Source organism: Lynx canadensis, chromosome E3 (assembly GCF_007474595.2).
Source record: "Lynx canadensis isolate LIC74 chromosome E3, mLynCan4.pri.v2, whole genome shotgun sequence".
NCBI classification, from domain to species: Eukaryota; Metazoa; Chordata; class Mammalia; order Carnivora; family Felidae; genus Lynx; species Lynx canadensis.
In genome coordinates, this window is record NC_044318.1 from 36,643,635 (window position 1) to 36,657,703 (window position 14,069).

A 14,069-nucleotide genomic window follows, 5' to 3' on the forward strand; every position below is an offset into this window, starting at 1 on the left:
ATATATTATTTATTAATAAATACATTAATTGGAGGTGCTCAAAAATTTATTGCTAGGGTGAGGGTGCAGTATTTTAGAGACACTCAGCTATAGGACTAAGACCCAGACTCACTCTGTAATGTATCCCTGAACACCTTTGTAGATCTTTATCTTCTGAGAGTCCTACACCGCGTTCTCCTGTCACACTTCTGGGTGTTTGTCATGCCTCCTTGGCTCTGCTTGTGTAATGGTGTCACATTAACAAAGATCCCCTGCTAGATGAAGCACAACCTGACAATACACAATAGAACCATATTGTCTACCCTTATTTAACACTAACTGTACATGATTCCCATGCACATCTCATAATACCGTATTACAGGATAAGTGTTTGTAAATGTGATTTGCCTCCTTACTAAGGCTTAAGCTCCTTAAGCGCAGGGTGAAGAAAAGAGGACTGATTTAGCTTTATATTCTTGGCAGGGTAGGACAGTTTCAGAAACACAGTAGGAAGTGTAGTTTTTTTATTTGAATTAATAAGTTAATACACTGGGTTTTCCTGTCATATCAGTTTACCCCACAAAATAAAAACAAAACAAGATACAGAGTAGGCAACATGTATAATATTTGTTGTAAACTCTCAGAGTAAACATGTTAAGAGTTAGTTCTCACATATCTGTTTCATGTCACCTAATAACTGATCTCTTTGGCTTGAACAGAAATGCGGTGGTCTGGGATCCGTGTCGTTCAAGGACGTGACTGTGGACTTTACCCGGGATGAGTGGCTACAACTGACAGGCACGCAGAGGACGCTGTACTGGGACGTGATGCTGGAGAACTACAGCCACCTGGTCTCAGTGGGTGAGGGGTGTTCCCTGTGTAATGTCTCATAGCATGCGTTTCTTTTCTTCGTTCTTAGCTGCCAGAGTTTGTGGGCCCTTGAAGGAGTGTTTAGTGATAATGTGTGTACATCTCATGGGTCAAAGATGTTCTCATTGGGCATAGAAAGGATGTGTTCCTGCCTCCCTAATGAAAGGTTCAAATGGGCACCTTTATCATGTGGCTCCTAAAGCTGCACCTTCCTCGTCCTCCACGGACCCTGATACCCAAGCAGCCCGTGAGGAGTTTTATCCTGTATCCCACTCACAGGGTGTCACCTCACCAAACCAGAGGTGATCTTCAAGTTGGAGCAAGGAGAAGAGCTGTGGCCATCAAGGGGAGAATCCCCAGATCAGGGTGATCAAGGTGAGTTAGTCATTATGGAGAATGAAGCCCACAGAAATCAGGTCCCGGATGGGCTGGTTCTGAGGTTGGTGTGTGTCTCAGTAGTTCTATTTTGGGCCCTGAGGCCTTCGGAAGTAGCTGAACAGTGAGCTAGCAGACCTCCAATCACCCAAATCGCCCTACTTCATCACTTGTAAATACCAGTGCTGTCCTTTTCTGCCTGATACCCAGTATTGAACCCTTGCTTGCGTCATCTTAGCGTCTTCTGTTTCTTTCTCTAGTGTGCATCTTCCTCCATTTTCATGGTGTATTTTCTTTTTTTTTTTTTTTAATTTTTTTTTCAACGTTTTTATTTATTTTTGGGACAGAGAGAGACAGAGCATGAACGGGGGAGGGGCAGAGAGAGAGGGAGACACAGAATCGGAAACAGGCTCCAGGCTCCGAGCCATCAGCCCAGAGCCTGACGCGGGGCTCGAACTCCCGGACTGCGAGATCGTGACCTGGCTGAAGTCGGACGCTTAACCGACTGCGCCACCCAGGCGCCCCCATGGTGTATTTTCTTTTTATGTTCCCCCCTTACGTGTGCATTCATTCATTCATTCTTCTGCAGATATTTCTACTATGTGCCACTCATGTTCTTGGTGTTGGAGATAAACCAGTAAATGTAACAATCTTCCTGAGCTCTTGGAGCTTACAAGCTAGCAGGAGAAGATAGATATAACTAAAAAATTTACCTATCAAGTGGTGACAAGACCCATGAAGACAATTAAAGCAGGCTAAAAGCAGATGGAGTGGGGTGTGCTCTCTGACACCCCACCTGGGCACCTGGGTGGCTCAGTTGGTTAGGCGTCCAACTTCAGCTCAGGTCATGATCTCATGGTTTGTGAGTTTGAGCCCCGTGTCAGGCTCTGTGCTGACAGCTTGGAGCCTGGAGCTACTTCAGATTCTGTGTCTCCCTCTCTGCCCCTCCCCTATTCACATGCTATCGCTCTCTCTCTCTCAAAAATAAATAAACATTGAAAAAATAAAAATTAAAAAAAAAAAGGTGGTCAGAGAATACCTTTTTGATGAGGTCCACCTTAGAGCAGATAATTGAATGTTATGTGGATTCTAGGGGTTCCAGGCACAGTGAATACCTGGGCCGTGCTCTTGTGGCAGGGTTTGTTGGAAGTGCTCTGGGGGCCACTGTGGCTGCAAGGATATATTTGAGAGGAACACTGGTAGGGGATGACTTCAGAGAGTCAGCCAGAGCCCAGATGATGTTTTACAGGGCATGGTAAGGGCTTTGACTCCATTTTTGGTGAAATGGGCAGCTGTTAACAGATTTCTGCAAAAGAATATTTTAGAAGAGTTTCCGTGGCCACTACTGTCCAAGAAGATCAGAGATGGGTGTGAGTGTGGTGGTTAAAAGTAGAAACAGAGACCGTATGCAGGGCTGGCCCCACGAGCACGCTGCCGGAATCACCCGCCAATATGCCACATTTGAATTTATTGCTCACCCTGACAGTTTCAGTAGTGCCTTGTAGGTGGGTGAACAAAATCAGGTTATTTGTGGGATTTGAGGGTATGGTTTCAGACAGGATCTTGATAACCATTGGGTAAGGATGCTAATGTAATAGTTCAGGATGTGTGAACACAACAAGGATTGAAGAGTCCTGGAGAAAAAGTTTATTATTTATTGGAAAGTTAAGCAGTTTATTTGAAAGGTTTCTGGGAAAGGGTGTTTAGGTGGTCAGTCAGCTGAGCGTCTAACTCTTGATTTAGGCTCAGGTCACAATCATTGTGGGTTGTGGGATCGAGCCCTGCACCGAGCGTGGAGCCAGCTTCAGATTCTCTCCCTCCCTCTGCCCGTCTTCCCTGCTAGCACTCTCTCTCTAAAATAATAATTTGAAAAATTAAAAAAAAAAAAGGTTTTGGGGAAGCTTCTGAACATTAAAATTACTTGCAATCTGTAGCTTCCTGGGCAGGAGTTTCCTGCAGGAGTAAAGTCCTGTCACAAAGACAGCAGAGCACTAGTCAGGTTAGCCTAGATGGTGAGCTGTGTGGGCTGTTGGGTTTCAGTGGGGGAGACATGCTTGCATTGCTTCAGATGAGAAGTGATGGCGGCTTAGAATAAGGAGCTGGTGCACATGGGGAGGCGGGGCTGCGTGTTTAGAGAGGAGGATTGGCTGCTGAGTCAGATGTGACATGTGATGGGGGGAGGCAAGTGTTCCATCTGAGCAACATGATGGTGGTGGTGGGAGGTGTTACTGCGCTGGGGGGTTGGGGAGGATCGGTTTGGGGACGTTTATAATTTAACATCGAATAATTCTAAGATCTGAAGTCCTTTATGTTTTCATTCTATTCTCATAGCCAGGCCCCGCTTCCAGGCTTGATTCCCAGTTCAACAAATCAGTCCTCAGAAGCAGTCTCCTGCTGTATTACATTTTACTGTCCTTTCCTTTCCTTTCCTTTCCCCTTCCTTTCCTCTTCCTTTCCCCTTCCTTTCCCCTTCCTTTCCCCTTCCCTTCCCTTCCTTCCTTCCTTCCTTCCTTCCTTCCTTCGAGAGAGAGAGAGAGAGAAAGAGCGAGCTGGGGAGGGGCAGAGAGAGAGGCAGAGGGAGAATCCCAAGCACACTTTGCACTGTCAGCACAGAGCCTGACATGGGGCTCAGTCTCACAAATCATGAGATCATGACCTGAGCCGAGGTTGGATGCTTAACTGAGCCACCCAGGCACCCCTACCATTTCTTGATTGATGTTCATTTTCTAGTAGGTTCTTTAAGAATTCATGAAAACAATATTTACCTGCATTCTTGCATGTTCAGATTCACGGGCATTACTTCACCTGAGTACCATTTTGTCTACATATGAGACTGTTGGGATTTACTTTTAGTCTTGAAGGATTTGTCATTCTTTCCCCATTGCTTTTAGCACTAAATGCTATTATGGTTGTCTTAGATCAGCTTGATTTTTTTTTTTTTCTCACAAATGACTTATTCAAGTTCTGGGGGTGTGATGCACAGCATGGGGACTAAGACGGTAAGAACAGAGGAAAGTTGTTGAGAGTAGATGTTGACCATTCTCACCACACGCACAATCTACTTGTGTTAACTACATAAGGTGATGGATGTGTTAATTATCTTGATCTTGGTAATCATAGGAAATGTGTTAACATCTTTAAAGTAGACTTAATTTTTCTTTATGACCTTATAGACAGAAGCCAGGAAAACCAAGATAAATGTTTGTGGCGAGTTTCACTCATTAACAAAAAATCTCTGACTAAGAAGAGAGAGAACGTTTGCAGAAAAACACCCTGTGAGTATGACTCATGTGGAAAGAGTTTGAAAAATGTTTCAGAATCTGTTATTAGTGATAAAAGTCATTCAAGTAGGAACTCTGATGAAATTACTGCATGTGAGAAATTTCTTTTTGATAATAATCAAGAAAATATTCCTACTGGGAAGAAATCTGACGCACATAGCCAAGACAGGAAATCCCTCAGTCAGACTCAGGACCTTACTGAGCAACACAAAATTCAAACTTTGGGACTACTTTTTGAAGATGACGAATGTGGAGAAACCTTCCTTAGTAAGTCAGCCATCATTCCACCTACAAGGGCTCAAACAGAAGAGAAATCCCCTGATTGTACAGAACATGGGGGAAATATCAGTGATGAGTCAGCCCGCCAAGTCCTTCAGGAAACTCACACAAGGAAGAGTCACTCTGAGGTCAAAGAGTGTGAGAAGTCAGCCCTCTTAAAACATCAGAAAGTTAACGTGGAGGAGAAAACCCAAGAATCTAATGAAAATGAGAATAACTTCAGCAAGAAGTCCCATCTCACTCAACCTCCTGCAACTCACACGGGAGAGAAAACCTTTGAATGTAGTCACTGTGGGAAGTGTTTTTATCAGGAGTCTCCCCTGACTCAGCACCAGAAGGTACACACAGGAGAGAAACCATGTGAAAGTAATAAATGTGGGAAAACTTTTCAGAAATCACAACCCACAGACCCTCTGGGATCTCACCCAGGAGAGAAGCCTAGTGAGTGTGACACAGCCCCCGTTCAATTGGCCCCTCCTGGTCAGCAGAGGACACAGTCAGAAAGGAGGCTGTATGTGTGCAGTGAGTGCAACAAGTCTTTTCGTCATAACTCCGCCCTCAAAGTCCATCAGAGGATTCACACAGGAGAGAAGCCCTATCAGTGTACCGAGTGTGGGAAATCCTTCTATGCAAAATCAAACTTCAATCATCATCAGAGGACTCACACGGGGGAGAAACCCTATGAATGTAAGGAATGTGGGAAATCCTTCTGTGTGAAATCGAACTTAACTAAACATCAGAAAACACATACGGGGGAGAAACCTTTCAAATGCAATGAGTGTGGGAAAACGTTCTTACAGAAGTCACAGTTTGCTGACCATCAGAGGACACACACAGGGGAGAGACCCTATGGATGTAATGAATGTGGGAAATCCTTCTACTATAAGTCAGCCCTGCACGTACACCAGGGGAAGCATACAGAAGAGAAACCCTATAAATGTGCAGATTGTGGGAAGTCCTTCTGCTATAAATCAGCCCTGATTATCCATCAAGTATCTCATACAGGGAAGAAACCCTATGAGTGTAAGGAATGTGGGAAAACCTTCTGTGTGAAATCAAACCTCACTAAACATCAGAAAATTCACACCGGTTTGAAACCTTATGAATGTAACAAGTGTGGCAAAGCCTTCTCCATGAATTCCATCCTAATAGTACATCAAAGAACCCACACGGGGGAGAAACCCTATGGATGCAATGAATGTGAGAAGTCCTTCTATAAAAAATCAGCCCTCACTAAACATCAGAAAACGCACACAGGGGAGAAACCACATGAGTGTGACAAATGTGGGAAGGCCTTCCATATGAAGTCAGCCCTCATCATACACCAGAGAACTCACACTGGAGAGAAGCCCTTTAAGTGTAATGAATGTGAGAAGTCATTCTATGTGAAGTCACTTCTTAATATTCATCAGAGAAATCACACGGGAAAGAAACCCTACGTATGTAGTGAATGTGGGAAAGCCTTTTCCATGAAGTCCAATCTCACCGATCATCAGAGGACACATTCGGAAGAGAAACCCTATGAATGTAACGAATGTCAGAAGACCTTTCGCCATAAGTCAACTTTAACTGTACACCAGAGGACTCACACGGGGGAGAAACCCTATAAATGTAACGAATGTGGGAAATCCTTCTATATGAAGTCAGCCCTCAGTCAACACCAGAGAATACACACGGGGGAAAAACCTTATGAATGTGAGAAATGTGGGAAAACCTTCTTCCAGAAGTCCCACCTCACTAAACATCAGCGAACACACACAGGGGAGAAACCCTATGAGTGTAAGGAATGTAAAAAAACCTTCTTCCAGAAGTCACACCTCATTGAACACCAGAGAACACACACTGGGGAGAAGCCCCACGAATGTAACAAATGTGGGAAATCTTTCTGTTATAAGTCAGCCTTAACCATACATCAGAGAACTCACACAGAAGAGAAACCTTATAAATGCAATGAATGTGAGAAATCTTTCTGTATGAAATCACACCTCACTGTCCATCAGAGAACTCACACAGGGAAGAACCCCTTTGAATGTAAGGAATGTGGGAAAACTTTTTATGTGAAGTCAAACCTCATTAATCATGAGAGAACTCACACAGGGGAGAAGCCCTATGAGTGTAAGCGATGTGGGAAGTCCTTCTGTATGAAGTCGACGCTCACGGTTCACCAGCGCACACACACGGGGGGAGAAGCCCTATGAATGTAGCAAATGTGGGAAGTCCTTCTGCAAGAAATCGACTCTCACAAAGCATCAGGTAATTCACACAAGAGAGATACCCTAAAGATGCAGCAGATATGGAAAACCCTCCTGAGCGAAGTCAAATTTTGTCACTCCAAGAGAACCCAGGAGAAACCTTATGACTTTAATAATGTGGAGACCCTCTCCTGTGGAAATTCAGTCTTTAATTGGCATCAGAAGACAAGGGGGCGGGGGTTTGTGGGCTCTCTCTGGAATGAATGTCGGGGGGGTATCCATGTCATACAGTACTAAATATCAAAGAACTCACGTGGAGAGACAGCCCTAACAATGTCCCGCATATTAGCGTCTACCTATGAATCTAACCTGTGTCTCAGAGAAATCAGTCACAGCGCTAAAATCACAGAGTGCAACAAAAGTATAAAAGCATTTACAGAGTCACAGCTTACTGATCACCAGGTAATTGATGCTGGAGTGGAACTATATAAATGTTTTACATACATGAAAGTGTTCAAAGAAAAAAATCAAACTCTGTAGAAGAAAGGAATTAATATTGAGGGGAATTCTATCAATTTGGAATATGTGGATACATTGTTTTTTCTAGAGATAATGTAGCACTAGAAGTCATAATCCTGACGTGGTACCAGATTTTGAAGATGCTCATTGTGGGAGTATGAGGCCTTTGGAAAAGCACATGGCAGCAGCTGACAGCATGAGACACTTGAGGTGCCCAAGTAAGGACGGCTTTGTACACACATGATGTATGTTTGCTTTATGTAGCAGATGTTGAAATTGGTGTCTGTAGGAAGTATCTCCCCATGGTTTAGTAATTATCAGGACAGATTTCTCACACTAAATGCCCCCAGTGTGTTTTTGTATTTTTATAGTACAATATGCATTATAAGTGATACGTTTGACAAATTTGAAGTACTATACCCCAACAGACTGTTAAGGAAAGGGAAGTACACTAACACCACATATCACGCTACATTCAGCGTAAGAGTTGGGAAGTAATTTGCGCGCGCGCGCACACACACACACACACACACACACACACACACTCGCTTATTTTTGCAAAGGGAAGTACTAGAAGGATAAACCGTAAACTAATAAAATGAATCGGAGGCAAGAGTGAACATGCTAGAGTCAGGGATAGAAGCAACATTTCTTTCGTTACACCTTTTTATGAAATTTTGACTTTTGAATAAATGTAAAATTATTTACATATTCAAAAATAGAAAATAAAAGCATTCTGAAATTGAAAACAGAAATCATCTTTATATCAAATTGGTAACCGCACAGAGAAAATAATTTTTACAAGAAACTTGTGAATGCAGAATTATGACTGTATGTTTTCAGTGGGATATGTTTAAGGACAAAGACCTGCAAAAACTTATAAACATGGCTCATTAATTTTATTAGTAATCCTGGTGTTATTTTGGATCCAGTTTTTGTATATTGTAAGATAAGGCAAAAGGAAACCATTGGAGATACCAGAGCCCAAACCCCCAGTTTAAGAGAAGAGGTGACCATAAAAACAAGAATTTGTGTAAACCTTGCCATAATGAGAAATATGAATTGAAAGTATTGCTCATTATTTTTTAGAAGTTGTATATCTCTTAGCTGTGTCCACTGAGGGTCCAGAAGCCATGGCACCCCCCCACAGATGAGCAGATATGGTGCCAGCATTTCCCACACAAGGAACCAGGACTCCCCGGAGAGACAGCTGGGTCTAGACCTGGGCCCTGAAGTGTCCAGGATGAGGCTGGGACCTCTTGTGTCAGAAAACAAGGAAATACTCAAAGATTAATGGGGAGATGTCAGAGGTCCCAGAAGCTAGCCTGCAGGGTTTCTCCTTGGCCAAATTTGAGGTAATTTGATGATCAAACAGACCGACTATGACTGATGGCAACATTCGAATAAACAAAAAAATCTGTCCACAGCAATACAGAAAAAGAGAAAGGGGCTTGAGCTCATTTCCACCATTGGAGACAAATCTTGCCCAAACGCCTTACTCTGTAATTAGAAGAATTTCCACCCTGCCCTTTTAGTGGGCACAGTTGTGGAAAGGCTGATTATTACAGAAAAGTGTCCACTAATAAATGTAGGAGGAATGATAGAATTTGAAAAATTGCTAATTTGTAACCCCTAGGGCATCTAGGCAAAGATGATCAGTGGATGCCAGGATCATTTGACACAAAGGAAACTGGGAGTTTGTGCAGTGCGAGAGAATCTCCCACAGACATCTTCCTCACTGACCCTGTAAAAGGTAACCTTCACAATGGAATGATTGTTCACCCCCACTCACCAGGGGTGACATTGTGTGCCTCTTGCTGAGATGCAGTGTGAGGTACGTACGTACGTTGCACTGGGGCATAGTCTTGGCAGGATATTTAATATGGTTTTAATCCAGCGTTTAGTCTTTTAGTTTACAGAAAATACAGAAGAGAGGAACAGCTTCAGTGGAGAAATCAATCAGCGAAATCTGTGGGGCATTCACCAAGGCAACTGGCCTGATCTCTAAAAGCCAATGTCATTTTTAAAAAGAGAGAAAGGGTCAGGGGGACTCTTTCAATCCAAAGAGACTAACGAGACATAATCAGATGCAGTGTGTGATCCTTGATCGGATCCCCAAAACATCCAGCTCAAGAAGACATCCACGTATGTACTTTGGAGGCATTGAGAGGAATTTGAATGTGGAATGGTATTCGGTAATATTACAGAATTAGTTACTCTTCCGAAGTGTGATAATGGTGGTTATGGATGGGAATCTTTCTAGGATGCCATGCGGAACAGAAAGGTAAGCTGTCATGATGTCTGCAGCTTTGAAGTACGTAAGTGCAGCTTACGCGTACATAAGTAGATGAAGCAGAAAGTAGCAAGATCTTAGTGAGTGTTGAACATAGTGGTCGGGACACGGGTGTCCACTCTACTTTTCTTAACAGAGCTCTGAGAAATTTCGTTAAACCTTTTGGAGAAGTACCTCACTACTTATCTAGTCTCTCACTGTCTTTTTGGCATTTATAAATAGTGATGACCATCGTTACTGATCTGCTCTTTAATAAAGAAGGCAAACAGTACCTTAAAAAAAAAAAGTGTTTGCCTGTCTTGGGTTTAGCTGATTTAATAAAAACACAGTCATTAAGTGTGCAGAGGCAGGGTGCTGCTCTGTTAGCAAAACACAGTGTTTGTTACACTGAAGACAGGCGTGTGTAGAAAATACCCTTCTCTTTCCTGCTCCTGACAGTATTTGGGGTGCCTACAGATGTACAGCGACAGAGTTCTCGTGTGAGGGACCCAGGGGCCACGTGCGTAACAGGACGCCAGAGACAGTGTCCTGTCCTTGTCTCCTTCCTCACTCAGTGTCCACACAGCAGGTCGGCAGCTGCTGAGCCCTTCCTCCTCGTGGCAGTGCCTTGGTGTGGCCTGGTTTTCCTCCCTCACCAGAGGCTGTTTGGGGCTGAGAGTCTGACCAGACACTGGCCAACAGGATGTTTAGGGAAGTATTTGGGGTGATTCTTCATTGAGGAATCAGGGCAGAATGGCATTGTCCATCTGGATACCTGTTGATTGCGTCTTGTGACTCAGGGCTGGAGGTCAGGGTGGTGAGCTGAGGGAGGGCAGAACCGCAAGCAGGGAGCACACGGATGGTGAATTCACCAGCTCGGAAGCCGCTCTGTACCCGGAAGGTGAAGGTCATTCACATTCCTTACGCCTGTTGGACTTGAGACTTTTCTGTTCCTTGGAGCTATAAAGCATCCTGATATTGCGGAGGTATACTTTCTTTTCATTTTTATGATGTAATTCACACATGTTAGATACAGGAATTTGGGAGCAAGAATGATTTCTTTTGAGAAAATGATTCAGTGACTGCCCTGTGCCCTATAAATTTCCATGCAACGATGAAGTACTGTTATTTCTTGTCTGAAAGAAATGGAGCACAGGAAAATTCTTTTTGCAACCCAGTTACATACCAAGTATTCTTTCTCTTTATGTGAAACAACCTTTAAAAAATTGTCATTCGTTGATCTTTTCCATGTTTCTTGACAAGATGTGGCTTGATGTGTCTGATTTTTATTTTCCTAATGAACTGCTAGTTGTCTACGCCACTCATCTTTTTGTCCCCGACTCAAAATACTGTCTTTATCATGGATTAAATGATCATTTGCAGTGGTTTTCCTTTTTGTGTGCTCAGTGCTCTTCCCCACATCCTTTTAGAAAGGGAAGCTGATACCCCAGAGCCAGCACATTCCCTGGCAGGCCAGTCACAGCACCCGCCCTGTGAGCCCAGTTTAGTGTCTGGGATGGATGCCTAATCTAAGGCCAGCGAGACTCGACGAGGGCTCCTGCTTGGGCTTTGGTAGACATCGCAGGCCAGCGGTTGGCTGGTTTGGATGATGGAGCTGCTAGCCGCTTGGTTATCTTGGGTTTTCTCCTATTTGCAGTCAGTCCTAACTCATAGCTTGTAAGTACTCTGATTCTGGCTTGTTTGTTTCTGTCTTACAGACCTCTTTTAGAATTGTGATGAGCTAAACCATGTTTTCATTGCTCTGTCTCTGTAATGTTTTGCCACGTATTGAAAAGCACGTCTCTCTTCATTCTGTTTTTCAAATCTCTCTTGGCTTTTCCCGCATTAGTTCTTAGAGACAGCCTCCCGAGTGGACTTAACCAGGCTCTTCTCCCAAGCCTTTGGGGTTCTGCTGGAGTTCGTGTTTAAATGTAGTCTCAAATAGCTGCCCACCAAGAGTGGCACACTCTTGATCCATCCCCAGCGACCAGAGAGGTAGGACTCATGGTGACAGCTTGTTAATTTCTCGTTCCTGTGAGTAGACCATACTTTGTTTCTTTGCACGTTTTACAATTACTTGATGAAAACTGGACATATTTTTTAATGTTCATTTTTGAGCAGGAGCAGATGAGAGGGTCAGAGAGAGACACAGAATCCCAAGCAGGCTCCAGCACAGAGCCAGACGCGGGGGCTCGAGCCCATGAACCGCAAGATCATGACCTGAGCCAAAGTCAGATGCTTAATTGACTGAGCCACCCAGGCACCCCAAAACTGGGCATTTTAAATATAATCAGCAGCTCTGGGAATCAAATTTTCCCCTCACCCCAGAGTTTGTGTTGTTTCTTGTGTGCTCTTTTTATTGACTTTTCTGTATCAGTAGGTATGTATTCCTTGTCATGTGTGGCCACTGTTCTCTGTTCCAGTAACTTAGAAGTTAGGTGTATTTTCTCACTTTGCTTAAAACACCTGCAGCTGAAAAAAGAAAAAAAAAAAAAAAGAGGTGGGGAGAAAGAAAAAGAGGAAAAACAATGTTGTCCCAGTCTTTGCAGACTGGCTCTTTATCAAGCATGCCTTCACTGCTCAGCCAAGCTGGTTCCGGTTCTGCCTCAGCCTTCACTTCGTTTCTGTTGAACCCGCAGGCCCATCCATGGTGAGAGCCTAGGGACTTCTCGACCTTTTCTAAGCTGTGACCCACCCAGGGCACACGTCATTTCCTGGCATGCACGGAAGCTTCTAGAAGCCCTCATTCCCACACATCTCTCCTTTCTCAACCTCTTCTTTCCCAGGTGTCTCAGTTTGCTGCTCACCTTGACTGTCATTTCTTGCTCCAGCTGACTACAGCCAGGACTCTTGCCTTTATTTATTTTTATTAAGTTTCTTTATTTTTGAGAGGCAGAGAAAGACAGAGCCAGTGGGGGAGGGGCAGGGAGAGAGGGAGACACAGAATCCGAAGTAGGCTTCAGGCTCTAAGTTGTCAGCACAGAGCCCGATGCAGGGCTTGAACTCACGAACTGTGAGATCATGACCTGAGCTGAAGTCGATGCTCAACCGACTGAGCTACCCAGGCGCCCCTGGACTTGTGCCTTTAAATGCTTTCGGCATGAGCCATCTGGGAAGCTGCCCAGGCCCATGACTGATGTGGGTCCAGGAGACAAGAGGATGCCCCTCGAAACCCTCCTACAGACCTCTGTCCAGCAGGTGAAGCCCACTCTGCAGCTGTTTGAGAACAACCCACTGGCCTGGAATGCAGGCTGTCACCCATTTGGTAGCTGATCTGAGGTGTGGGGGCAGGGGTGGTGGTGGTAGGTGGGCAGGAGAGTCATCTTTCTGGCTGCACAGCTGTGCCCCTGCCTCACCAAGCCTCGCCTGATACTTAGAAATTTTGGACCAAGCTCTAGAGTTCTGCAGAAGATGCCAGCTCATTAGTTGTTCCTACTTGGGGGGCGGGGGGGGGGTGGTGGCGTGGGCAGAGCCCCATTTTCCTCCTCTCTGCCATATCTTCTGATCAGTTCCTGAGCACTTCCTGTTTACTAGTACAGATAAATGTTCCGTGGTTTTATTTTTCCTGATCAGCCTTGGAGTAAACTGTTACTCTAAAGTGTGATATTTAGAAATCAAGATGTGAGCACACATTTTTCTAAAGATAGAAATACTGCATATTTTATTAGGAACTTAACATTTTAAAACCACATCTTTTATTAGGATTGCTACTGATTGTGCTAGAACTCTTGTTATATTACAGAGGTTTTGAATGGGCTGCCCTTTATTTTCTTCCTGTGACTTACTCTTAAGTCATTAGCATACCACTAGGTTTGGGAAGAACATATATGTTGCAGTTTAGAAGAAATGACTGTGGTTCATTTTTTTGTTGGCTAATTCTGTATCAGTGTTGGATTAGTTGGTAAGAGAGAAGATGACGATCTCATGTACAATTCTAAACTACCAGGCAGGCGGTCCAGGGAAATAGGATAGCTCCGGTCCAGGATGTTCTCTAGAGAAAGGGTCCCCTTTATCTTGTTACTTTTCCATCCCCTAAAAAGGAGTTAGCAAGGTACAGTTCATGGGCCACATTTGGCCTGCTGCCTTTTGGTGCATCCCGTAAGCCAAGATTGGGTTTTACATTTGTCAGTTTTTTTGAAAAAATCAAATATTTCATGGCATGTGAAATTCTACAAAATTGAAATTTGTGTCCGTACATAAAGGTTTACTGGGACACAGCCAGGCCATCCCCATTGGCTGTGTAGGTGCTGTCACATGTGGAGGCGGGCTGAGCAGCTGTGAGGGGCTGTACCCACAAAGCCT

At 44.1% G+C, this 14,069-nt stretch overlaps 1 protein-coding gene across 1 annotated transcript in view; it reads left to right on the forward strand.

The window, feature by feature from the left end:
• Positions 1-8,143, forward strand: part of LOC115503920 (zinc finger protein 33B) — a 31,693-nt gene extending 23,550 nt beyond the window's left edge. The window contains 4 exon segments of the mRNA XM_032591588.1: positions 699-840; positions 1,129-1,224; positions 4,368-6,964; positions 6,966-8,143. Coding sequence (XP_032447479.1) covers positions 699-840; positions 1,129-1,224; positions 4,368-6,964; positions 6,966-7,064 — 2,934 coding nt within the window. The 3' untranslated portion in view covers positions 7,065-8,143.
• The last annotated feature ends 5,926 nt before the right edge of the window (positions 8,144-14,069 follow it).